Here is a 27188-nt window from a genome sequence, read left to right as displayed (position 1 = left end):
TTATTGTCAGATCTGGGACAGTGAGACTGAGAACACATACTGTTCACTCTGGCTCCAGAGCACACTCTGGATGTGTGTGTGTGTGTGTGTGTGTGTGTGTGTGTGTCAGTGTGTGTGTGTGTGTGTGTGTGGAGAGTGGGAACACAGGGGGAGAGAAACCGTGAAGAGGAGGGTGAATAAAGGGTGAATAAATAAAACGAGAGACAGACATGTTTACCATTCCAATAAAGCCCTTTGAACTCAATTGAGAGAAAGGGTGAGAGAGAGAGAGAGAGAGAGAGAGAGAGAGGGAGAGGGAGGGAGAGAGAGAGAGAGAGAATGTGTGTGTAACATCTGGTCGTAATCATGCCGCCAGGAGTCATGAGGAGCAGCTTTGAACTCTGCTCTGCTCTGTTAGGACCTGTGAAGCGCTTGGATTGTTCCAGCTATGTAGCGGAAGCATGCACACACACACACACACACACAGACACACACACACACACACACACACACGACACACAAGACACACAAGACACACAGACAGACTGACAGACACACACACACACACACACACAAGACACAAGACACAAGACACAAGACACAAGACACAAGACACAGACAGACAGACAGACTGACTGACAGACAGACAGACATGCACACACACACAAACAGAACAATCACCTCTCTATCCAGTAATGCTATATCATTAATCCACTAGACACATGGAATGTCCTCAAATTAAACCCGATCAACTGGTTTTAACATCCTCAGATGCAGGAATAAATCTCTCTCCCTCTCTCTTATCATGATAAGCATCTTATGGCTGTGTACTCATGGGAGATGTCTCACACACACACACACACACACACACACACACACACACACACACACACACACACACACACACACACACACACACACACACACACACACACACACACACACACACACACACACACACACACACACACACACACACACACACACACACACACACACACACACACACACACACAGGTTCCATCCCTACTAGGCCTGGCTGTAACCTAGCAACGTCAGTTGGGAGGCCAGATGATGTGATCTCTAGGGCTGATTAAACGCTCTCGGAGAGCGAGGATGAGGAGGAGGATGATGACCGTCCCTAGTCATCGGGGGCTGGGGGAAGGGGGCGTGGCCAGAAGGTTATATAACGACGGTCCAGCTGACCTCCTGGGTTTTCTGATGTAACAGGCTTAACTGAACTGTACCGCGGGGTTCTGGGAGAGATGAGCTCAGATAAACACTCTCGCTTAAGTGTGTGTGTGTGTGTGTGTGTGTGTGTGTGTTCGCGTTCTTGGGACAGTCCTTGCATGCAGCGGCACTGCCTGTTGCCATGGGATACTGATAGGATGAAAGTTGAAACTTGATATTGAGGACTTGTAGAGAGGAAGGCTCCCGGAGCTCGCCTGCAGATTGAATCAGCCCTTTATTAGCATCAGGCCCGGGTCATCAGGAACAGATATTCATCACACAGTGGTGCCACAGACTACACACTTAACTTAGAAGATATTCAAAAGGTCAGTATGAAAAAAATCACAGCGTGCTCACGTCTGGCCATGTACAGATCAGGATCTGACCACTTGAATTCTTCTCAAAAGATACTGATCACCAGGTCAGCGCCACATGAGCCAATGAACGCACATCCTTACAGTCCCGCCTTTTCATTGTGATTGTGGGACAAAAACTTTCTCAGATTATAATCATTAATACAGGGTACTAGAAATGGGTGTTTCCTCTGTGAGTTTCTCGGAGGAAAATACGTTTTCGCCGTTCTTACGACTGGATTTGGCAAAGGTTTTGTTACGCTGGCTGAAGGACTCCGGCCCACTGAAATCACGGTGGGTTCTGAGTTCACAACCTGTTAAGAGCGGACCCCCCCGCCTCCTGTACACTGAGCAGTTATTATATAAACAGTCTCTGGCTTCCTGTATGCCTTCTCACCGGAGCCCCGTACAGTGGATGCCTGGACATCTTTACTGGCCCTGAACCCCAAGAACACACACTAACAATACCAGCCTACTATACCATTACCAGCCAACTATACCATCACCAGCCTACTATACCATCACCAGCCTACTATACCATCACCAGCCTACTATACCATCACCAGCCTACTATACCATCACCAGCCTACTATACCATCACCAGCCTACTATACCATTACCAGCCAACTATACCATCACCAGCCTACTATACCATCACCAGCCTACTATACCATTACCAGCCTACTATACCATTACCAGCCTACTATACCATTACCAGCCTACTATACCATTACCAGCCTACTATACCATTACCAGCCTACTATACCATTACCAGCCTACTATACCATCACCAGCCTACTATACCATCACCAGCCTACTTTACCATCACCAGCCTACTATACCATTACCAGCCTACTATACCATCACCAGCCTACTATACCATTATCAGCCTACTATACCATTACCAGCCTACTATACCATTACCAGCCTACTATACCATTACCAGCCTACTATACCATCACCAGCCTACTATACCATTACCAGCCTACTATACCATTATCAGCCTACTATACCATTACCAGCCTACTATACCATTACCAGCCTACTATACCATTATCAGCCTACTATACCATTATCAGCCTACTATACCATCACCAGCCTACTATACCATCACCAGCCTACTATACCATCACCAGCCTACTATACCATTACCAGCCTACTATACCATTATCAGCCTACTATACCATTACCAGCCTACTATACCATTATCAGCCTACTATACCATCACCAGCCTACTATACCATCACCAGCCTACTATACCATTAACAGCCTACTATACCATTAACAGCCTACTATACCATTACCAGCCTACTATACCATTACCAGTCTACTATACCATTATCAGCCTACTATACCATTACCAGCCTACTATACCATCACCAGCCTACTATACCATTACCAGCCTACTATACCATTACCAGCCTACTATACCATTACCAGCCTACTATACCATTACCAGCCTAGTATACCATCACCAGCTTACTATACCATTACCAGTCTACTATACCATCACCAGCCTACTATACCATCACCAGCCTACTATACCATTACCAGTCTACTATACCATTACCAGCCTACTATACCATCACCAGCCTACTATACCATTACCAGTCTACTATACCATTATCAGCCTACTATACCATTACCAGCCTACTATACCATCACCAGCCTACTATACCATTAACAGCCTACTATGCCATTACCAGCCTACTATACCATTACCAGCCTACTATACCATTACCAGCCTACTATACCACTACCAGCCTACTATACCATTACCAGCCTACTATACCATCACCAGCCTACTATACCATTACCAGCCTACTATACCATCACCAGCCTACTATACCATTAGCAGCCTACTTCACCGAGGCTATTGTCCTGTGGCATATGGGATAACAATCGCACGACTCAGACGGAGAAACCAATAAAAATCCTCCACATTCCTCTCTCTCTCCGTCCCTTCCTCTTTTCTCCTCTCTCCATCATCGCTCGGCTGTCCCTCCTCCCCCTCTCCCTCCACCCACACATGTCTGTTACGGGGTCCATAGTTGCGCACTATTTGGAAAATTCCATCCCAGAGATGACATCACAGCTGGACCATTTCCTCCAAGCCTCTCCAAGACTGTCTGTCCCCGAGGACACACACACACGCACACACACACGTGTGTGCACAGAATGAAAGGGAAAGAGATCTGAGCCTCAGGCCCCTCGCCCGGCTCAATCCAAAATCCAGCCTCAGAGCTCCAAACCGCCCTGAACCTTAACAAAGCTCCAGCCCAAGCGTGGATCCAAACCAAGCTGGATCTGAACTTCAGCCCCAGCGTGGATCCAAGCAATCCTGCTTCGATCCAATCTGCAGCCTCGGCCTCAAGCCCAGCCTCCGCCATCAACAACACAGCCTTACACCTGGCTCAGATCATTAGGCTGATGACGATAGATTCACAGCAGATGTGGTAGAAAACCCAGCCAACGCACACACCCACACACACACACACACACACACACACACACACACAGCTGTTTTGCTATACTCGTGGTGGACCTAACCTAACCCTAGCCGTAAACACTAACCATAACTTTTTACCCCTACCCCTACTCCCCCTCCCCCCCAAAACTAAACCTAACCTGACCCTTGACCCTAAAATTAACCCTAAACTCGTGAGGACCTTCCAAATATCCCCACAAGTCACCATTATCTTGTTTAACTATTCTTGTAGGGACATTGGGTTGAAAGATCCTCTGAATCCAGCCACTGTCTCAGATCTCTCTACTGGTATCTCTCTACTGGAGCTGGCACGTATCTCCTGGTGTCTCCACCTGTCTGCTTCTCCCTCTCTCCGTCACAGAGCAGAGGACAAACGGGGACCTAGGACCGCTCCTATGGGTGTGTGTGTGTGTGTCAACTGTTGTTTGCTATGCACACACACAGAGAGAGTGCATCGCTCTGTCTGCTCTGTTAGATGTTCTCTCACGCACGCACACACACACACACACACACACACACAGAGAGTGAGTCTTCTCTCTCCCTGCTCTTCACACATCCCAGGTCACGCACACCGTAAAGTACCTATCCTATACTCACGCTCATCCCCATGGCAACTGAGCGCTTTCCACTGCAGCGTGTGTGTGTGTGTGTGTGTCTGGCCCGTACCGCTGTCAGCGTTAAGTGCTGTGGGACTAGAGAGCTCTCCCTCAGATAAACACAGCAGCCCGCCCACCCCCCAAACACACACATCATATGCAGTACTACTACACACCATCTACACACTACCAAGCCCCCTCCCAACACTATTAACCCCCTAGCTTGATCAACAGCCCAAACCCAGTCCCAACTACACCCACCCCACCCCCACCCTCCACCCCAAGTCTCAGTACGATCACAGCCCAAGCCCAGTCCCCAGCTACCCCCCCCCCCCCCCCCCCCACACACACACACACACACACAGCCCCTGCTCAGCCCCCAGATGAGCCGGCCCATTTCCTCCAGATGGTCCGAGCGTCAACAGGCGACGGGGCTTCCAACCGCGCCGGAGGGAGAAGCCGCGGGCCAATCACAGACGACGCGGCGGCGGTTGGACCGATGGCAGCGGGGCGAGGGATTGGTGGGTTTGTGGCGGCGGCGGGGGCCCTCGTTGGCGTGGTATGCGGGGTGGTGTGATGTGATGCGTGTGTTCTGCGGTGGTCGGACGCACAACTTACTGCGGATCTGGCGTTTGATCTCCTTGGTCGGGTCAATCCAGCACTGTAGGGAAAAACAACACAAAGATTATTGACTGTTCTTCTAGCAGGTATGCAAAACACAGACACACACACACACACACACACACACACACACTTGGAAAGAGATTTTATATTTCCCCCTGTTGAGTAACCATGGCTATTGGCAAGGCCTTGAAGACAAACACAGTTGGAGGTTTGATTATGTAAAAATGAACTGTAAATAATCGTGTGGGGAGAGAGAGAGAGAGAGAGAGAGATGGGAAAAGAGATAGAGAGATATGGGGAGGGGGAGAGAGAGGGAGACAGATGGGTGTTGAGGGACCGAGCGAGAGATCTTGTATACTCTGCGTGCGTAGTTTACTCCAGTCAGGCGCTGTAAACAGCAGACTGTGTGTGTCGGTCAGACTGGTCAGCGTGTCAACCTCGTTCTACACTCAGGCCACTGCGGGGGACCCCCCCCCTCCCCCCCTCTCTCTCTCTCTCTCTCGGCCACAGAGGGGAGGGGACTGTGGCATGACATGACCTCAGAGGAGCCAGAGCTACTTCGGGATTATGGTCATCGCGAGTCCCGATTCCACAGCCCTCTCCCTCACAGATTCCCCCTTCTAGACCCCCCCCCCCCCCAACCCGCCCCCCTCCCCTCCTTCCAGCAGAAGAGCCGAGGTGGGGCGTGCCGTGCCCCTCCGTACCATCTTGTCCGCGTTGTCTCTGTAGGTCAGGCCGAAGTAGTCCTTCTCCAGCAGGTTGAGCTGCTCGCACGCCTTGAACAACAGGTACTGCCCCTTCGCTCGCTTCTACAGACAGACGAAGAGAGGGGGGGGGGGGGGAGAGAGAGAGAGAGAGAGAGAGAGAGAGAGAGAGAGAGGGAGAGAGAGAGAGAGAGCGAGAGAGAGGGAGGGAGAAGGAGAGAGAGTGAGAGAGGGAGAGAGAAGGAGGGAGAGAGGGAGAGAGAGAGAGAATGTTTTGACACCCATCATCCGTCACACATGCTGTTATTGGAGTTTAATGATCTCCATTGGCGGAGAGAGGGAGAGAGAGAAGAAAATGTAAAGAGAGACAGAGGAGAAAGAGAGAGCGAGAGAGAGGGAGGAAGAAAGCTACGAGTCATCATCATCAATCCCAGTTGCCATTACGGACTAACGTTTCTGGAGGGACACGTCCTCCGTCCAGCGTCCAGCTTCCTGTTCCTGTGCGTTTAAACTAGTCTTTCATTACTCGCGCACACAAACACACTTTGTTTACTAGTTGGTGTTCTTTCAGCAGACAACGCCCCAACATTACGTAGAGTCAACTGAACTAAAGGATATTAGGTTTATTCGTCCGGTGTGTGTGTGTGTGTGTGTGTGTGTGTGTGTGTGTAGTGTAGTGTGTGTTTAGGATGTCAGGTTACAAAGGTGTTCTGTCTCAGCTCATTGGCACGAGGTTGACTGGCATGGCACACACTCCTGGCAAACAACAGGACACACACATGCACACACACACACACACTCCTGGCACAAAACAGGTGTGTGTGTGTGTCAGGCCAACAGCTCTAGAAAACTGTAGAGAATGCATACCTACAGGGCATGGCCGAGGTGTGAGCTGGCATTAGAGGAGTGGACACACACACACACACTCAGACTCACACACACTCATGCCAGGCTGGCATGCCCAGGTCCCAGGGCTGTGTCAAGGGGGGGGAGGGGGCAGCAGGACCGCCCCAGCCCGGTATTAAAGGACAATCGGAACAAAATCCCTGTGGATCTGCGGGCCCAGAGTCCGCGGCCCGGACTGGAACCCGGCTGGTATTTTGGCTGAATGGCCGCCGGGACAAAAGAGGAGGGCTGGTCTGACCTGACCCCTACCTCCTCGTACACACAATCCCTTCTCTGGTCCAGTCTGGGTCATTAAACCTCCACACACAACTATGAACATGACCTTACACTACAGACAGAGGAGAGAGACAGGGGGAGGGAGAGAGAGAGAGAGAGAGAGAGAGAGAGAGAGAGAGAGAGAGAGAGAGAGAGAGAGAGGAGGTTGGGGGGGGGGGGCAGAGTTAGAGGAGGGGAGAGCCTCGGGCGGGGAGAGAGACCGAGGGAGGAGGGGATGGGAGGAGGAGACGGCCAGAAAGAAAGAGTGTATTTTTCTCGGTGCCCTTGGACAGTAGTAAACATCTAAGGTATGCAGTTATCACCAGCACACTGGGAGCCGTTATGCTTGCTAGACTGTCTCTGTCTGACTGGACACACAATGTTACTCTGAGTCAGAGACACACACACACACACACACAGCAGCAGCAGCACTTTCTGCCTGACTGGTAACGATGGAGTGAGGTCAGTCACTGTCTGAAGGAGTCCCCCCCCCCCCCCAGGACCCCCGGCAGAGACAGGTGGGGTCCGGCTAGCCGGTAGCGGCTACCGCTAGGCGCTACGCTAGCCTGTTTGCCTCATTAGGATTCTTCCACTGGTCCACGCAGCCCAGCGCCGGTCGTTAGCAGCGGCATTAGCATGCTAACAGAGGGCAGCTAGGGACCAGGCTAGGCCGAGATGGGCACACACACACACACACACACACACACACACACACACACAGCTGGCTGACCTGAAACGGGGTGCACTAGGACAGTCGGGGGGGCGTTTAGGGAGGTTTCAGACTGCCGCTCAGGGTATCTAGGTCACCCGAGCTAGCCGCCGTTTTGGGCCAATCGGTCGATCCCGACACCGGGGGTTCCGGTCGGGCGGGTCAGCGTCTGCAGGCCGCCCGGCCGGGCCGTCGGGCACCACCATGGGGGTCCAGGAGGACACACACACACGCGCGCGCACACACACACGCACACACACACACGCACACGCACAGGTCTGGACGTCCGCTGGGACCCGCCCCGCCAGGTGTGTTAAACGGAGCTCTTCCTGGGACGCGGTTAAAGACGCCGATGATTTATGGATGATGGGAGGAGGAGGAGGGGGGGGGGGGGCGTTGCCAGGGTAACGCGTTTAGAGAGTGATGAATTATGCAGCCCGCGGTGCGCGCGGCCACGTCAACATAGTCACGGTGTGTGTGTGTGTGCGTGCGTAGTAGGGAACATTCCTGAAGGTCTGGGCAGAGTTTAGCAACAAGAGTGAGGGGAGGACGGAGGAGGTGGGAAGGGCTGGTCCCTGGAGGGAGGGAGGGAGGGATGGAGGGATGGAGGGATGGATGCAGAGAGGGCTGAAAGAAAGGCTGGAAGAGGGGACGTCTTTCTGTCCTACTTACTGTAGAAGCACTGTCCCCCTGCTCCCCCCCCCCTCTCTCTCTCTCTCTCTCTCTCTCTCTCTCTCTCTCTGGAAAACAAGGGAGGAGCACAGCCGAGAGAAACAGCGCGGTGGTGGTTATGGTCAATCAATCACGCTTGTGAGACCGCTCTGAAGCTCACTGGACTGGACGGATATGAATTCAGCGCCGGATCTCGGAGTGAACACACACACGCACGCACACACACTTCCTAGACCTGCCATACAAGGTCGAACTGTCATCCAGTTGAATGACTGACTGATTGACCAACTGACTGGCTGGTTGACTGGCTGGTTGGCTGACTGGTTGACCAACTGACTGGCTGGTTGGTTGACTGACTGACTTGACTAGTTGGCTGGCTGGTTGACTGGCTGGTTGGTTGACTGACTGACTAGTTGGCTGGTTGGTTGACTGACTGACTAGTTGGCTGGCTGGTTGACTGGCTGGTTGACCAACTGACTGGCTGGTTGACCGGCTGGTTGACCAACTGACTGGCTGGTTGGTTGACTGACTGACTAGTTGGCTGGCTGGTTGACTGGCTGGTTGACTGGCTGGTTGACCAACTGACTGGCTGGTTGACCGGCTGGTTGACCAACTGACTGGCTGGTTGGTTGACTGACTGACTAGTTGGCTGGCTGGTTGGCTGGCTGGTTGACTGGCTGGTTGACCAACTGACTGGCTGGTTGGTTGACTGACTGACTATTTGGCTGGCTGGTTGGCTGGCTGGTTGACTGCAGTACAGATGTTTAGTCTGATCAGAGCTGGACCTAGTTGTCGTTTCAGATGTGTGATCGTTCAGCTCTCTGGGGCGGGTGGAGGGGGGCAGGGGTCTGGCAAGGGTTCTGGGGGTTGGGAGAGGGGAGGTTTGGGAGAGGGGAGGTTAGGGTGGACCTGGTCTGAATTGATATTTCATTTCTGGAATTACCAAACACTCCCATGGACCAGAGAGAGAGGGATGGAGAGAGAGAGAGAGAGAGAGAGAGAAAGAGAGAGAGCGAGGTAGATGGATTGAGGGAAAGAGAGTGAGAGAGAGGGATGCGAGAAGAGAGTGAGGGATGTGGAGAGAGAGAGAGAGAGAGAGAGAGAGAGAGAGAGAGAGAGAGAGAGGCAGAGGACATTACATGTGGTTATAAATATGCCAGTGTCTTCTGGATGAATACACCCCAACAATGGCCACTAGTGAGGTCTCAGCTCTTCTGAGGAGAACAAAGCCGGGCCTGTTCAAACAGAGCTGGGCTGTAGAGTAGAGACAGAGCAGAACCGAGTAGAGCAGAACCGAGTGGAGCAGAACCGAGTAGAGCAGAACCGAGTAGAGCAGAACCGAGGAGAGGAGAACCGAGTAGAGCAGAACCGAGTAGAGCAGAACCGAGGAGAGCAGAACCGAGGAGAGCAGAACCGAGGAGAGGAGAACTGAGGAGAGCAGAACCGAGTAGAGGAGAACTGAGGAGAGCAGAACCGAGTAGAGCAGAACCGAGGAGAGCAGAACCGAGGAGAGCAGAACCGAGGAGAGAAGAACCGAGTGGAGCAGAACCGAGTAGAGCAGAACCTAGGAGAGTCGAGTAGAGCAGAAGATAGCAGATGCTGCAGGTCTAATCTGCCACTGAGGAGGGGTGGTGTGTTCAGCTCAGTCAGATGGTGTTAAACACACTCACACCTTGTCAGCTCTGTGTTCCTGCTGTACTCATCACATGACTCACCGTCACCTCAGCTGGACCCGACAAGGCTCCCGATTGGCTCGTTACGTCGCCTTGGGGAACCATACTGTGCAGGCACACAGTGTATCAATTTCCCATCATGCCACAGTCCATTAGTATGGTAATGATAATAAACTGAGTTAGGAGAGGGAGTAGAGGAGGAGAGAGGGGAGGAGAAGAGAGGAGGAGATTGCATGACCCTAAGCAGCGCATCGCTCCATGTCCTAATTAAACCACTTTAATAAACTGCGGTGGCTTCTGGAATAAGACGATCCCTAGCCGATCCCTCAGCATATTATAGACCTGAGGGGTGCGTAGCGCACCACAAAAGCAGGCTTGATCTAGATAGTCTTAGATCAAGTTAGCCTGCTTGAGTTAGGTCCACATCCCAGCTGCGGCTACCCCAAGGCAGATCTGTGATCCAAAACACCCCACCCACCCCCGCCCCCCCACTCCGGCCCGACTCCAAATCAGGTTTGGCCACTCCAGCTGAGTGCGCGTCCTGATAGAACCCGGCCCGTATCGACCAGCGATCTCCCGAGCCGCGCGGCAGGAAGGCGGATCAGCGGCCCGATACGGGCGCCGACGGGCGAAGTTAAACGCATTACAGCCGCTAAAAGCAGCGCGGCCGCTCGGATGCTGCCAGAGCCCAAGCGATGAGGTCGTGCTCGTAGTTCTGGCACGCAGTCCTGCGTATTAATAACGAGAAAGACCGCGAGCGTGTTATTGTACCGAGAGAGGTTTTCATAAAGGCATTTGAAGTGCATACAAAAGCTCCCAAGTGCGTCTAAGTTTCACTGGGCGTGTTTTCAACTCATTCTGTGATACTCTAGGTATTCTTGCTCTACCATTTGTCAACACGCACTTAATTGACTAATTAAATAAATATCAGTCTTCTCCCCACCCACGGAATCTTTGCCGAGGGAGGGAATCTGATTTCGCTGGTCGTCAACGCGTGACTCAGACGCTTCATTTGGGCTGGCAGGGTTAAGCTCCGAGTTCACCTGTCCCGGACGTGTTGCCGTGGAAACTGACCTGGTTTTAACAGGTGAGCCAGCTCTGTGGCCCCGGCGACGTTGAGTTGATCCAACGGTAAGCTTGTGTTGCTAACACTTTAGACCTTCAATGCACTACCACTCTGGCCTGACAGCACACTGTGTGTGTGTGTGTGTGTGTGTATGTGTGTGTTTTTTTGTATGTGTGTGTGGAATGCGAGCGTGTCCTAGTTGTGCCTAACCCCCCCCGATTGTTTACAGGTGGATGTCCTGTTGAAATCACCAGTGGTGCTAAATATAGCCCCCCCCAGGGAGGAAACAATAACAGACACTCCTCATCTGTCCAACACACACACACACACACACAAAACACACACACACAACCTGAAAAAATATAAGCACGCGTCGGCAACACACCCTGCAGACACACTAAACACACACGGCACACATCCTACAGACACACACACACACACACAAACACTACACAGAAACACACATAGGCCACTCCCTTGTATCTCCTCTTCCTGTACAAAACAACATTATCCTAATAACATACAACAATAACATTATCTCCAATATCGACAGCATGTCTGTGTGTGTGTGTGTGTGTGTCGACAGAGCTGTTTTCATCAGAACAAGACAATAACTGCCAGTGGTTCCTCATCCACATCCACAATAATTCCCTACACACACACACACACGCACACACACACTAGGGCTGTCAAAAGTGCCATGAAATTGAGTTCGAATATATTCGAATTAATTTAGTAGAGTTCGAACGATATTCAAATGTTGTTTTTTTTTTAAGATTCTTCATGAATATAATAGCCTAATAAAATAACCCTTGACTGTAATATTGTACTGTGAACACTGTTACCCCTCGCTGAGGTGTTAACTTTCATCTTTCGATAGGGTGCTGGGTCTGGATTATTGGATTATTGCCCGTAAATAAATTGTAGCCTATAAATGTTTAGCCTACTTATTCAATAACCTGCAAGGGACAGCGATAAATAATATTATTTATTAATATTACAATATGCGATCTCTCAAATTTAGGTTCGAACTTCTTTTAAAAAAAGATATTCCATTTTTTTTCCGAACTTCAATTTTTTTTTTGACGGCCCTAACACACACACACAAACACACACATGCGCAAACCTCAGGCTCCAACACAGCAACACCCACCATCAATCTGACACAACCACTCTGAAAAACAGACTGCCGGAGCTCAACAACATCACATCGCTGATCTGCAGGCAGCAGTCTCTCTGAGATTAACGTAAAGCACACTTTATCATAAAATCATATTAATGACCTTTGACCTGTGGGAGTGTTTGTCTAGTAGCTGTATCCCTGCTCTGGTAGGATCAACACTAGGGATATCAGTCAGAAATGGAGTATTTCTACTGGTCAGGCAACGATTCAAAAACGCTTGAGAACCATCTCTCAGCGTTCTAGTTGAGAGATGTTCTCCTCAACTCCTTCTGCTGGGACGGAATAAAACACTATTGTAGGCAGAATTGGGAACGCTCCTTGGGCGTCTACCAGATCTAGTAGTTCTATTCCCAGGGTTCTCCTCTCACGCGGGGTTCCTCGAGGGTTCCACTCACCTCAACCTCGCAGGTGAACTGCGTTCCGTCCAGCATGGTCACATGACACACCACCATCTTCATCTTCTTGGTGAGCTTCAGCGGAGACCTCAGGATGGAGTGACCCTCCGGCTTGGGGCTCGGCTCGTCCGCCTTCTGCTCCTCCGCTGGCTTTTCTACGCACTCCTCCTCTTTCTCTTCCTCCTTGACGGGCTGCACGCCACACACACACACACAGAGGCACACACACACACACACGCAATTGGTGAGAGAGACCGTAAACACTCAGAAGCACACAGAATCCGCAGAAACCATCTAGTGACCAAGTGGTGTTGAGGAGTATCTCCACCATGGACCAGAACGCTGTTCAACAGCGACACACCCTCCCTCGGCCTGTGTGTGTGTCAGTGAGTAGAACCATCTGAGAGTTCTATCACAGAACGTTCTCCGCACCCTGCTGTAAGAGTTTCCATCGCCCGGCTGTCAGGCGGTGATGATGTCATAGGGCGGGGAGGGGAGGGGGGGGGGGGGCGCCTGATGAGGGCCAAGACCACAACCTCACAGGACCCATCTACTGCTGCTGGAGCTCACGGATCAATACAGCTGTTATTCACTGTGTGTGTGTGTGTGTGTGTGTGTGTGTGCTGGGAGAGAGTGCTGAACAGATAGCAGACTGTTCTACTGTAACACAAACAGCCGCCACGTTACTGAACTCTCGTCTGTGCGACCAATCAGAGCCACTGCCAACATCTCCAACAGGGTGAAGGACCCACCGTACCACAAACAAACTGGAGAATCAAAACATCAAAATCAAAATGCGTCACCACCCCATTAGGAAAGAGACCTAGAGACTTTGGTTTGGTTCTGCAATGCGTTGTGTTTTTTTTCAGTCTCTCAAATTGTTTCCACCCACTTTAAGCACAAAATCTGGAGGAAGTTGAGCGCTGCGTTCAGTGACTGACTCGTGAGCCTAGCTATCTGCTACCTTACCAGGCCCAGACTGTTAGCTATCTGCTATCCTTGCCAGGCCCAGTCCCAGACTGTTAGCTAGCTGCTAATCTTGCCAGTCCTAGTCCGTTAGCTAGCTGCTAACCTTACCAGGCCCAGTTTCAGAATGAGAGCTAGCTGCTAACCTTACCAGACCCAGTCCCAGACTGTTAGCTAGCTGCTAACCACACTAGGCCCAGTCCCAGACTGTTAGCTAGCTTCCAGTGCTAACCATACTAGGCCCAGTCCCAGACTGTTAGCTAGCTGCCAGTGCTAGCCATACCAGGCCCAGTTCCAGACTGAAAGCTAGCTGCTAACCTTGCCACATTTATACTGGAGACAGAGATCTGGAACCCTTCCTCAGGGAGGACCTGTGTGATAGGCTGGAATCAGGTCATGTCACCAGGCGGTCAGGTGTGACGACTATCTTAAAGAGGGAGCTTGTGTAAATGGTGTTGTCATCGTCTGACAGTATAAAAACACCAATCACTGGCTGTTCTGCGTCTCTACTTCCTCCTCCCTCCCTATGAGAACTAATGGGGAAGAGACAAGTGGAGGAAACGAGCCAGCGAGGACAACTGGGACAGGTCGTCCACAACAAAACGCTGATGACCTCATGCCAAATTGATGTCTTTTCTCCCAACGCCCAATTCCGTATCCGTTTGACTACGGATTGAAATACAGCATGTTGGCAGCAGAAACATTTATGATCTGTGAAATAAAATGTAAAATTTAATGGAATTAAGATGATCATGTCCTCATCATTAAAGGTAGAAAGCATATGTGCATGTGTGTGGACTGTGCTTAGAGGCTCGGGTACCTGAGTGTCGGCGCTGCCTGTCGAGTGGTTCTCCTCCTTCTCTACTTCTTCCCCTTTCACTTCCTCTTTCCCTCCTGCCACTTCCTGGCTCTCCTCCTGTGGTTGGGCCGGGGGCGACGTTTGTCCCGCCTCTTCCGCCGGCTCCGCCTTCTGCCCCTCCTCCTCCTTCACTGTGGCCACGCCCCCCTCCTCTGCGGGATCCGCCTCCTTGGGCGCGGCGGCGTCCTTGGGCCCCACCTGACTCTGGGACCTCTGCTTCTTAAGCCACGGGGGCAGGAAGCGAGAAATGCCCTTCTCCTTCTTCTCCGGCGTCGCCGCTACGGGCTCCTCCCCCTCGGCGCTCTCCGCCGCCTCCTCCCGGCTCTCCTCCTCCCCCTCCTGGGCAGGGGCGGGGCCGTCGGTGGCGTCGCCGACGGGCGCTTGGTCGGGCGCCGGCTCTTCCTCCCCTTTCTCCTCCTTCTCCGGCTCCTTCTTCACCTCGGTCTCGGATCCCACCTCTGTTGTCATGACGACCGTTCACACTGGCGGAGAAAGGGAAAGAGAGAGGGAGAGAAAGAGAGAAGGGAGCAATTAGAATTCATATGATACGTATGTTGTGTGTAGTATCGGATGGCTAGCAGGTCAGGAGAGAACACGCCTACACGGCAGCCATAGTGCTGACGTGCAACGCGACACCGGGCTGGATAACAACCCTCACCCTTCACACCTCAGGAGGATCTGTTAGACATTACGTGACTGGAGGAGAGAGGTCAGCCCGGGTAATGGTGCTGGAGAGGTGGAGACGGGGGGGGGGGGGGGCGCGCGCACACACACACACACACACACACACACACACACACACCCTCAAGGCCATGGCCAGTCTTCAACCCAAATATCAGTGACAGCGCCGGGCTCTCTCACGCTCAATCGCCATGACAACCGGACCAAGGGCTGCCTTGCCGGAGGGGCGGGGCTCTCGGGCTTGGGTCACGAGTCGCCATGACAGCAACGCCGGCGTCTGAACGCGGCGCGGTCAGCGCGGACGAGACGAGGCACGCTGTTCTGGAGTAACGCCATCTAAAGTCGACGGGCTCCGTTCGCGCCGACGGTCTCCGCCGCCGGCAGGCCGGAAATCGCCGCGAGAACGGCGCCGGACACCGTCGCTACCGATCAGAGCCGCTGCCCACGCCTCCGACGGGGCGAAGGACGCGCCTTACCGGAAACGATGTCCTCCGAACAAAGAGAATCAAATCAAAACATTCACCGCTGTTAGGAAGGAGCGCCCTTCACACTGACCACAGATGACGTTTTAGTCGTCGGCCATTCGTGCCGCCGCCCCCCGTACGCGCTCCGGTAAGCTGGTTACAAACGGCGAGGTAGCATCACCCTCGTCCGCTAGATCAGGCAGGACAAGAGGATGACCAGAGGATGACCAGCGGTGTGCAGAGAGAACAGCAGGCAGGGCTGTGGCCTGCAACCAATTGAGTTGTGAGGATCACTTCTGAGACTGCCGGAGACAGAGAACCCTAACAAGAATCCCCCCATGCCGAGGAGGAGGATCTATTAATAGAACAATGTTCTTCACACATGACTGGAGGAGAAGAGAGGAGAGGGGGGAGGTGGCTGGTTCTGAGGCTGGGTCTAGGCGTGCTGGTGGGGGGGGGGGGGGGGGTGGACAGGGTTCCAAATCAGGTTAGAGTTGAGATACCGAGACAGGAGGCTGTGTCTACAGGACTGGAGCTCTGTCTGTCTGAGGCTCCTCTAGGAGGCTGTGTTTAGGAGGCTGTGTCTGTAGCTGTGTTTAGAAGGCTGTGTCTGTAGCTGTGTTTAGAAGGCTGTGTTTAGAAAGCTGTGTCTGTAGCCGTGTTTAGAAGGCTGTGTTTAGAAAGCTGTGTCTGTAGCTGTGTTTAGGAGGCTGTGTCTGTAGCCGTGTTTAGAAGGCTGTGTTTAGAAAGCTGTGTCTGTAGCCGTGTTTAGAAGGCTGTGTTTAGAAAGCTGTGTCTGTAGCTGTGTTTAGGAGGCTGTGTCTGTAGCTGTGTTTAGGAGGCTGTGTTTAGAAAGCTGTGTCTGTAGCTGTGTTGAGAAGGCTGTGTCTGTAGCTGTGTTTAGAAGGCTGTGTTTAGAAAGCTGTCTGTAGCTGTGTTTAGAAGGCTGTGTTTAGAAAGCTGTGTCTGTAGCTGTGTTTAGAAGGCTGTGTCTGTAGCTGTGTTTAGGAGGCTGTGTCTGTAGCTGTGTTTAGAAGGCTGTGTTTAGAAAGCTGTGTCTGTAGCTGTGTTTAGGAGGCTGTGTTTAGAAAGCTGTGTCTGTAGCTGTGTTGAGAAGGCTGTGTCTGTAGCTGTGTTTAGAAAGCTGTGTCTGTAGCCGTGTTTAGAAGGCTGTGTCTGTAGCTGTGTTTAGAAGGCCGTGTCTGTAGCCGTGTTTAGAAGGCTGTGTCTGTAGCTGTGTTTAGAAGGCCGTGTCTGTAGCCGTGTTTAGAAGGCTGTGTCTAGGAGGCTGTGTCTGTAGCTGTGTTTAGAAGGCTGTGTCTGTAGCCGTGTTTAGAAAGCTGTGTCTGTAGCTGTGTTTAGAAAGCTGTGTCTGTAGCTGTGTCTGTATCTAGGAGGTCTGTATGGCCGAGTGGGCGGTTCCCCTCTGGTCCTCTGACATCATCAACAACAGGCAGCATTCAGGCCTCTAACCAGCTCCAGCTGGCCTGCTGCTCCGAATGGTGATTCAATCAACATAATCATGTTACCCTGGACAGAACAGACACACACACGCACACACACACACAACCGGTTGTAGGAGAAGAGATGTGGATGACTGTGTGTGTGATAGTGATACCAACCCAGGGCTCGAAATTCACTTTATTCCTCAGTGTCCCGCAACTGTCCCAAATTCTACTTTCAGCTGTCATGACATGACAATCGTCTTCCCAGATATGACAACCGTCGTCCCAAATTCAATATATATTTTTTTCATTCTACATAATAACTAGTTTGTTAACTTTCAGTATCTCACAACACTTCTCTGACTCACTCTGGTCAGTTTTTGAGTGAAGTTTGATCTGTGCCTATGGCATCGGAGCATCACATTGAACCTAACTGGCTAGGTAATGGCATCACAGAGGGAGGTGTGGACAGTGTTGCCCTGTCTCTCAACTCTAAGCTTCAACTAAGCTAGCGCCACCTGGCTGATTACATGCTGAGAGCCTAATCATCAGATAAATACACAAAGCTTTAGCTAGCTACCAACTAGCAATTGAGAATGCATAGCAAGCTGCTATGACAGTCGGTGATTGATGAAGATAGCAACATAAGTATCTAGCTAGCTGAATTGAGCTAACGTTACATAGCTGCAGCCACAGGAGTTGCTAGCAAAGTTAGCTATAGCTTTTATATTGTGATTGCAATTATTATTGGTGTGATTAACTGTGGTGCCACTTTCATTTCAAAACAAGGCGAGTGGAGGTCGTTCTACACTCTTCAAAGTCCACTAACAGATGTTTGTGATAAATTTTGAACAGCATTAAAATATTCTTCATAATTACACTCATCATGGACATGACCTGAAATAATCAGAAATTGGTTACAGTCTCATGAATCGTGCTCCCCAACATCAAGGGCCATTTTAGCATTTGTGTTTAGGCAATATAGGCTAATAAACGAATAGAGTGGTTTAAAACCAGGAATTTGTGAGTTTTAATGCAGCAGGCGAGGAAAGCATTAATCGCCGTGATTAGTATCGCAGAGGGTGAAATTGTGATAATGATTAATACACTAATATACGGGGTGTGTTACAAGCGTACAGATACACACACACACACTGTTTGACACACACACTGTTTGTTGAGACAGTAACGCCACAACGGAAACAGAGATTTCCTAACATCACACACCCTCCCGAAGAACAGCTTTTCTCAATGGTCAAGAGAGAGAGATGGAGAGGGAGAGAGGGCGGGGAGGCAGACAGAGAGAGAGAGGCAGAGAGAGAGAGAGAGAGAGAGGACTAAGTGCAGCAGAGCAGAGCGCGGAGCTGTTCTCTGGTCAGTGAGGGGCTGTGTCCGGGTTGATCGCCCTCAGCCCTGGCTCTCTCTCTCTCTCTCAAACACACACGGTCTAGGAAAGCCCACAGACAGCCTCTCCCACTCCGTTTCTCCCTCCCTCTGTCACTGTCCATCTCTCTCTCACACACACATCCCTCGCCTGCCCCTTCCTCTCTCTCTATCCCCTGTCTCTCTCCATCCCCCCTTCTCTCCATCTCCCCTCTCTCTCTATCACTCTAACCCCCCCCTCTCTCTATCCCCCTAACCCTCCCCCCTCTCTCTCTCTCTCTAACCCCCCCCCTCTCTCTCTATCCCCCTAACCCTCCCCCCTCTCTCTATCCCTCTAACCCCCCCCCCCTCTCTCTCTATCCTCCTAACCCTCCCCCCTCTCTCTCTATCCTCCTAACCCTCCCCCCTCTCTCTATCCCTCTAACCCTCTCTCCTGTTCCCACAGTGCTACAGGACAATGGGACTAGCATGCTCTCTCAGACCCTCTCTGGCCCGAAAAAACTCCCTCTCCTCCAACCCTGTGTGTGTGTGTGTCCTGTCTCTCTATGTAGGTTAGGCGATTAAGTGTGTGTGTGTGTTTAGTGTGTGTGTGTGTGTGTGTAGTCTAAGTACGTTATAGAGTGAAACGTTTGTGGGGTTAGTTGCGTAAGCCTGCTCTACCATCTGTAGACTCTCCAGCTGCTCTCTGGAATACAGAGTTAGATGTTTATTTCAGCGGAAAAAGACCTACTGAGATAGAATCTCTATTTGAAAGAGCCTCCCCTCTTCACCATCCCTGACCCTCCAGATACAGCTGGAAACGCATCAGAACCTCCTGATCTGTAGCTTAGACAGGGCTAGCCTGGGATCTGTAGTTAAGACAGGGCTAGCCCGGGATCTATAGTTTAGACAGGGCTAGCCTGGGATCTATAGTTTAGACAGGGCTAGCCTGGGGTCTAGTTTAGACAGGGCTAGCCTGGGATATGTAGTTTAAACAAGGCTAGCCTGAGTTCTATAGTTAAGACAGGGCTAACCTGAGTTCTATAGTTTAGACAGGGCTAACCTGGGATCTATAGTTTAGACAGGGCTAGCCCGGGATCTGTAGTTTAGACAGGGCTAGCCTGGGATCTATAGTTTAGACAGGGCTAACCTGAGTTCTATAGTTTAGACAGGGCTAGCCTGGGATCTATAGTTTAGACAGGGCTAACCTGAGTTCTATAGTTTAGACAGGGCTAACCTGGGATCTATAGTTTAGACAGGGCTAACCTGGGATCTATAGTTTAGACAGGGCTAACCTGGGATCTGTAGTTTAGACAGGGCTAACCTGGGATCTGTAGTTTAGACAGGGCTAACCTGGGATCTATAGTTTAGACAGGGCTAGCCTGGGATCTATAGTTTAGACAGGGCTAGCCTGGGATCTATAGTTTAGACAGGGCTAGCCTGGGATCTATAGTTTAGACAGGGCTAGCCTGGGATCTATAGTTTAGACAGGGCTAGCCTGGGGTCTGTAGTTTAGACAGGGCTAACCTGGGATCTATAGTTTAGACAGGGCTAACCTGGGATCTGTAGTTTAGACAGGGCTAGCCTGGGATCTGTAGTTTAGACAGGGCTAGCCTGGGATCTAGTTTAGACAGGGCTAGCCTGAGTTCTATAGTTTAGACAGGGCTAACCTGGGATCTATAGTTTAGACAGGGCTAGCCTGAGTTCTATAGTTTAGACAGGGCTAACCTGGGATCTATAGTTTAGACAGGGCTAACCTGGGATCTATAGTTTAGACAGGGCTAGCCTGAGTTCTATAGTTTAGACAGGGCTAGCCTGAGTTCTATAGTTTAGACAGGGCTAGCCTGAGTTCTATAGTTTAGACAGGGCTAACCTGGGATCTATAGTTTAGACAGGGCTAACCTGGGATCTATAGTTTAGACAGGGCTAGCCTGAGTTCTATAGTTTAGACAGGGCTAACCTGGGATCTATAGTTTAGACAGGGCTAACCTGGGATCTATAGTTTAGACAGGGCTAGCCTGGGGTCTAGTTTAGACAGGGCTAGCCTGAGTTCTATAGTTTAGACAGGGCTAACCTGGGATCTGTAGTTTAGACAGGGCTAGCCTGGGGTCTATAGTTTAGACAGGGCTAGCCTGTGATCTATAGTTTAGACAGGGCTAACCTGGGATCTATAGTTTAGACAGGGCTAGCCTGGGATCTATAGTTTAGACAGGGCTAGCCTGAGTTCTATAGTTAAGACAGGGCTAACCTGAGTTCTATAGTTTAGACAGGTCTAACCTGAGTTCTATAGTTAAGACAGGGCTAACCTGAGTTCTATAGTTAAGACAGGGCTAGCCTGAGATCTATAGTTTAGACAGGGCTAACCTGGGATCTATAGTTTAGACAGGGCTAACCTGGGATCTATAGTTTAGACAGGGCTAACCTGGGATCTATAGTTTAGACAGGGCTAACCTGGGATCTATAGTTTAGACAGGGCTAACCTGAGTTCTATAGTTTAGACAGGGCTAGCCTGGGATCTATAGTTTAGACAGGGCTAACCTGAGTTCTATAGTTTAGACAGGGCTAGCCTGGGATCTATAGTTTAGACAGGGCTAGCCTGGGATCTATAGTTTAGACAGGGCTAACCTGGGATCTATAGTTTAGACAGGGCTAGCCTGGGATCTATAGTTTAGACAGGGCTAACCTGGGATCTATAGTTTAGACAGGGCTAACCTGGGATCTATAGTTTAGACAGGGCTAGCCTGGGATCTATAGTTTAGACAGGGCTAACCTGGGATCTATAGTTTAGACAGGGCTAGCCTGGGATCTATAGTTTAGACAGGGCTAGCCTGGGATCTATAGTTTAGACAGGGCTAACCTGGGATCTATAGTTTAGACAGGGCTAACCTGGGATCTATAGTTTAGACAGGGCTAACCTGGGATCTATAGTTTAAACAAGGCTAGCCTGGGATCTATAGTTTAGACAGGGCTAACCTGAGTTCTATAGTTTAGACAGGGCTAGCCTGTGATCTGTAGTTTAAACAAGGCTAACCTGGGATCTATAGTTTAGACAGGGCTAACCTGGGATCTGTAGTTTAGACAGGGCTAGCCTGGGATCTATAGTTTAGACAGGGCTAACCTGGGATCTATAGTTTAGACAGGGCTAGCCTGGGATCTGTAGTTTAGACAGGGCTAACCTGGGATCTGTAGTTTAGACAGGGCTAGCCTGGGGTCTATAGTTTAGACAGGGCTAGCCTGGGATCTATAGTTTAGACAGGGCTAGCCTGAGTTCTATAGTTTAGACAGGGCTAACCTGGGATCTATAGTTTAGACAGGGCTAGCCTGGGATCTATAGTTTAGACAGGGCTAACCTGGGATCTGTAGTTTAGACAGGGCTAGCCTGGGATCTATAGTTTAGACAGGGCTAACCTGGGATCTATAGTTTAGACAGGGCTAGCCTGGGATCTATAGTTTAGACAGGGCTAACCTGGGATCTGTAGTTTAGACAGGGCTAGCCTGAGTTCTATAGTTAAGACAGGGCTAACCTGGGATCTATAGTTTAGACAGGGCTAGCCTGAGGACCAGGATGACAACCAGCAGATAGTAGAGAGGCTGTTTTCCTAAATGTCTTTGTGCCTGTCTGAGGGTTGTTTTGCTAATCCGGTGTGTGTGTGTGTAGCAGCGCCATGCTCCAGAGAAGAATCTGCTACACACAGGTTTTCATTTCCCTTGGGTCTCCACCCCCACACCCCTCTCTCCAACTTCATAAAACTCTCACAAGCTCCAACTCACGCACACACCAGGCATCCATACAGGCTGTTATGTGTGCAAGTGTGTGACGTGCATGTGTTGGAGCGAGCGTGGTTGTGTGTGTGTGTGTGTGGGCGTGTGCGCAGCATGCAAGTGTAAACCTTTTCCAACCTGGCACGACCTCCAGCTCCACATGTGGATTCCTGTCTGACTGCATGCACGCACATGCACAATACACGCCTGCAGCCTCCGCAGCTCCGCTAGCTGTCTATGTAGGGTCTGTCTGTCCATCTGTCTGTCTGTCCGTCCATCTGTCTGTCTGTCTGTCTCCCCAGCTCCGCTAGCTATCTCTGTAGTCCCCGTCTGTCTGTCCGTCTGTCTGTCTCTCCAGCTCCGCTAGCTGTCTCTGTAACCCCCGTCCGTCTGCCTGTCTCCCTCCCCAGCCCAGCTAGCTGTCTCTGTAGTCCCCGGTCTGTCCGTCTCTCAAGGTCCGCTAGACATCTCTGTAGCCCCATTCCGTCCGTCTGTCTGTCTGTCTCTGTAACCCCCGTCCGTCTGCCTGTCTCCCTCCCCAGCCCAGCTAGCTGTCTCTGTAGTCCCCGGTCTGTCCGTCTCTCAAGGTCCGCTAGACATCTCTGTAGGCCCCATTCCGTCCGTCTGTCTCTGTAGTCCCCGTCTGTCTGTCTGTCTGTCCTAGCCCAGCAAGCAGTCTCTATAGCCTCTGCAATGTTTGACTTACCGTGATCTCTCGCTCTCTGTTCCTGTCCTGTCCTCTTTCCTCTCCTGCTTGATCGCTCACTCCTACCATCTCCACTCTCCCTCCTGCTCCCTCTCCCTCCCTCCTGCTCTCTCCTTCCCTCCCTCCTCCTGTGCTCTCCCTCCATCCTCCATCCTGCTCCCTCTCCCTTCCTCCTGCTCTCTCCCTCCCTCCCTCCTTCTCCCTCTCCCTTCCTCCTGCTCTCTCCCTCCCTCCCTCCTGATCCCTCTCTCCTGCTCCCTCTCTCCCTCCTGCTCTCTTTCTCCCTCCCTCCCTCCCTCCTTCCTACCTTCCCTCTCTCTCTCTCTCATTCTGTTCTCAGCCTCACTCACACACACACTCTGGAGGCACACAGACACACCGAGAGCACACACACCGAGCACGGTACCACGCTGGAGAATGAGGCCAGTGGAGGGTGGGGGGGGTTGGGGGTTCGGGAGGGAATAAGGGACATATTGGATCAGAAAGTGTGAGAGGGCAGAGGGAGAATAAGGGAATGACAGAGGGAGGAGAGTGGGGAGGAGAGACAGAGAGAGGGAGGGGGGGGAGACTCCGCCCGGGTTGCGTCGTGTGCCAGGGGAGAGCTCGTTAATGGACACTGGCATGACAACGTCTACTAAAACCCCCCTCCTCCTCCTCCCTCCCTCCCTCTTCCTCTCTCTCTCTCGTTAAACCCTTCCAGTCTTCTTCTCCTTCCCTCGGTTTAGACTTTCTTTCTGGCCGGTGCGTCCTCCACACCTCCTCCACACCTCCTCCTCCTCCGATCGCCTCCCCGGAGGAGATACCTCACCCCAGAGCTCAGATCTCTGCTACACACACACACACACTGAAAACGATACGCACACACGCCATCTCGACGATGACGTCTGCTCCTTGGGGGCGGGGTTAAACACGCGCATACACGCCACCGCCGACCCGGTTCAAAGTCTTTAAAGGAAAGGAGACATTGATTAATCCAGTCGTCCATTCATCCCCCAGCGCGGTCAGGGCCCGGGGCCCCGCCCCCCTACAGCCGCTGACTTTTATGACTCCCGTCTGGGGTTCAACGGGGCATTGCTATAGCAACAGGAAGTTCCCTGTTGGCCATGAGGCTCAGCCGGTTACCTGGGTGATGAGAGAGAGGGGGTGGGGGGTTGGGTGGGTGCCATAATTAGCTGACTGTTGTTGTTGGAGCAGCTTAGCTACAGTCACTATCACACGAGTTACAGCTTCCTGCCCAGCTCATTGCTACGCTAACCCTAACTTACTCATAGCTAACCCAAAGCTATAGCTAACCATAACTCTTAACTAATGCATAGCTAACCCTAACGCAAAGCTAGCTACCCCAACTAGCCCATAGCTAATCCTAACCTAGTGCAGGGTCATGTGGAGGTCATGTTAACACGCTAATGTTCTCTGTGGTCTCTGACATTCCATCCATAGGTTCCCTCTGTCACTGTGGCAACCAGCCGAGCCCCTGTGTGTTCACCTCTGACCTGCGGCAGCCGGGGATCTCAGACGCCCGCCTCACTGACCCCCCTTCACTTCCACCACCCACCGCTACCTCAACACCTCCTGCCCCAACGATACCTCCACCCGCCCCGACACTTCCAGCACCAACGCCACCTGAGCCAACAACACCTCCCAGCAGCCCCAAACACCAGCGGCAAATGCCTCAACACCAGCAGCACCAACACCACCTCTCCTCCCCAGTCCCTCAGCGCTGGACGGAGGGTCCACCTGGTGACCACGTCAGCTGTTGTTCACCACGGCTGCGGACTTCTTGGGCGGTTCCCCGTTCCCTCTCTCCCCCCCCCCCCCTCCCGGGGGAGAACAACACATCTGTGTTCTAGCTAGAAGAAGAACCCTGACACGGTACCGCCCCCGGCCGGACCCCAGATCCAGATCCGCCCGGAGCCAATGGCTCTCGTCCAACTCTGGGCTGGACGCTCGGTCTCAGCTCCTGAGAGAGGGGTGGGGTGAGGGAAAGGGGGGGGGGAGTGAAAGACAGTCTCAGCTAGTCCAAAATGCTGCTGCAAGATTGCTCACCAAAGAAGAAGACATGCCACATCATCCCCATCCTGGCCTCCCTGCACTAGCTCCCAGTTCACCTCCAGTTCAAAGTCCTGGTTTTCACCTTCAGAGCTCTCCACGGAAGGACCCCGGCCTACATCTCAGAGCTTCTCCATCCCTATTCGCTGAGTCGGTCTCTGAGGTCGTCCAACCAGGGCCTCCTGGCGGTGCCCCTGACCAGACGAAAAACCAAGGGTGATAGAGCCTTTGAGGCGGTGGCCCCGAGGCTCTGGAATGTTCTTCCCCAGGACCTGAGAGTTGCACCTTCTGAACGCATGTTCAAAAAACAATTTAAGACACACTTGTTCAGACAGGCCTTATATAATTGATATTTTTTGCTGCTTGCAATGTTCTCGTTTTCTTTTTGTTTCCATTTCTCGTTTTAATGTGTTTTTTAGATTGCATATTTTATGTTTGATTTTAAATGTATTACTGTAAAGAGCGCTATATAAATAAAGTTTACTTACTTACTTACAGTGGACACACAGGACAGATGGAATAGCTAGCTAGCTGCAGAGATGCCCGAGACGAAAAAGTCTTTGTCACACAGAACATTAAGCCCCCCGACACACCGGGCCCAGGACCTTCTAGACCTTCTTCCTCGGCGGCGTAGCGCATCAAGCCGCCGTGCTGCGTGTGGTCTGGTCCCACTAAGTCCTGCCGTCAGGTGAGGCGGACGCTGGTGCCTCTGAGGGCTGAGTGGGTGTTCCTAATCTGAATAACGCTCTCTCAAAACCATCTGTTGTCTGCCGCTGAACACCACACTCTGGGACACGCCTCGCTAGAGCAGCAGCCAGGCGGGAGAGAGGGGAATGAGAGAGGAGGTAGAGAGAGAGAAGGGCGGGGAGAGGGGGATGAGAGGGAGAGAGAGAGAGACCGAGACAGAAAGTGGAACAAAAAAAATAAGAGGAGAGCGAGAGAGTGTGCGGTCACAGGTGGCTCCTCCCCGCACAGGTGCAAGATGGTTCCTATGGTAACAGATGCAACAGTGTAGACGCCCCAAGCACTTCAAAGAGCTTCCGTGCAAAAAAACACAAAACAACAGAACTATCAAAAAACCACGCAACCCTTTATACCTGCACTAGATAGGGCCAGGTGTTCCTTCAGTCTCGACCAGAACCTCAGCCGGGATCAAAAAGCTGCTGTGTTTATCCAGACACAAAGCCTGACCACCTCACTCAGGAGTTTTCTATTGACACTTTCAATGGAATTTTCAGTCACTAGGGCAACGACTCGGTCCAAGTAAACCAAACCAGTCAATCTGTGATAATAGTCAAACGCTAGCAAGTCGAAAACTTTTTCAAAATGTTCAAATAAACTTTTGCGACCTTGCTGTTCGGCGGTGGGATTACTATTTACATCTCTCGACTGTCCTGCCTTTATGGAGGCTCAAACAGCCGCTTGTCATTTTTAACGTTAGCTGCCGCTAACATTAGCTAACTTGACAGTGTTGCCGTCGCTGCAAAGCGAATGGACCAAAGTGGTGTTATTGTTTTGAATATGAACATTCCATGTAACCACACCATCCTGACGGTGTGTTATGGGACCAGGGAGACCAGAGAGATGACAGGGGTGGTGCTGCTGTCGGGACTGGTCCAGATGTCAGTCCAACAGAGCTGTATCTGGACCAACAACACACACAGTGTGTGTGTGAGCTAAGTGTGTGAGCTAAGTGTGTGAGTGTGAAGGCATGTTTAACTATGATCACATCAACCCTTGAGCTGGAGGGATTTAACGGATTTTGGCAAGAAACCCCACCAGGATGTTCTACCCTGATAAAGTGTATGTGTGTGAGACAGACTGTATGAGAGCATACAGAGGAGACGACAGCACATCGTCAATGACACAGGCCACGTTTCTGTCCCAAGCCAATCAGGCATCGGCGCTCCCCTGGTATCAGCCACTCACAGCCCCCTAAACTCTGACCCCGGGCCAGGGAAACAGGAAGTCTGGCGGTGCGGTGACACACTCCATCCTTCCCTCTCTCAGGCCCCTCGTTTCCCCTCCTCTGTCTCCTCTCCTCTCTTCCCCCAATTCTGC

At 51.5% G+C, this 27188-nt stretch overlaps 1 protein-coding gene across 1 annotated transcript in view; it reads right to left on the bottom strand.

Annotated features, from left to right (window-relative positions):
- Positions 1-27188, bottom strand: part of epb41l2 (erythrocyte membrane protein band 4.1 like 2) — a 59144-nt gene that overhangs the window by 24519 nt on the left and 7437 nt on the right. Inside the window, exons 2-5 of the mRNA XM_084453982.1 lie at positions 14620-15140; positions 12834-13025; positions 5975-6079; positions 5265-5307 (exon numbers count right to left, since the gene is read on the bottom strand). Of these exons, the coding sequence (XP_084310108.1) occupies positions 5265-5307; positions 5975-6079; positions 12834-13025; positions 14620-15126 (847 nt within the window). The 5' untranslated portion in view covers positions 15127-15140. The remainder of the gene's footprint in view (positions 1-5264; positions 5308-5974; positions 6080-12833; positions 13026-14619; positions 15141-27188) is intronic.

This window comes from Borostomias antarcticus (assembly GCF_949987555.1).
Source record: "Borostomias antarcticus genome assembly, chromosome: 19".
Classification (NCBI taxonomy): domain Eukaryota; kingdom Metazoa; phylum Chordata; class Actinopteri; order Stomiiformes; family Stomiidae; genus Borostomias; species Borostomias antarcticus.
The sequence above is the reverse complement of the archived record's forward strand: the minus strand, read 5'-3'. Positions and strand labels throughout refer to the sequence as shown.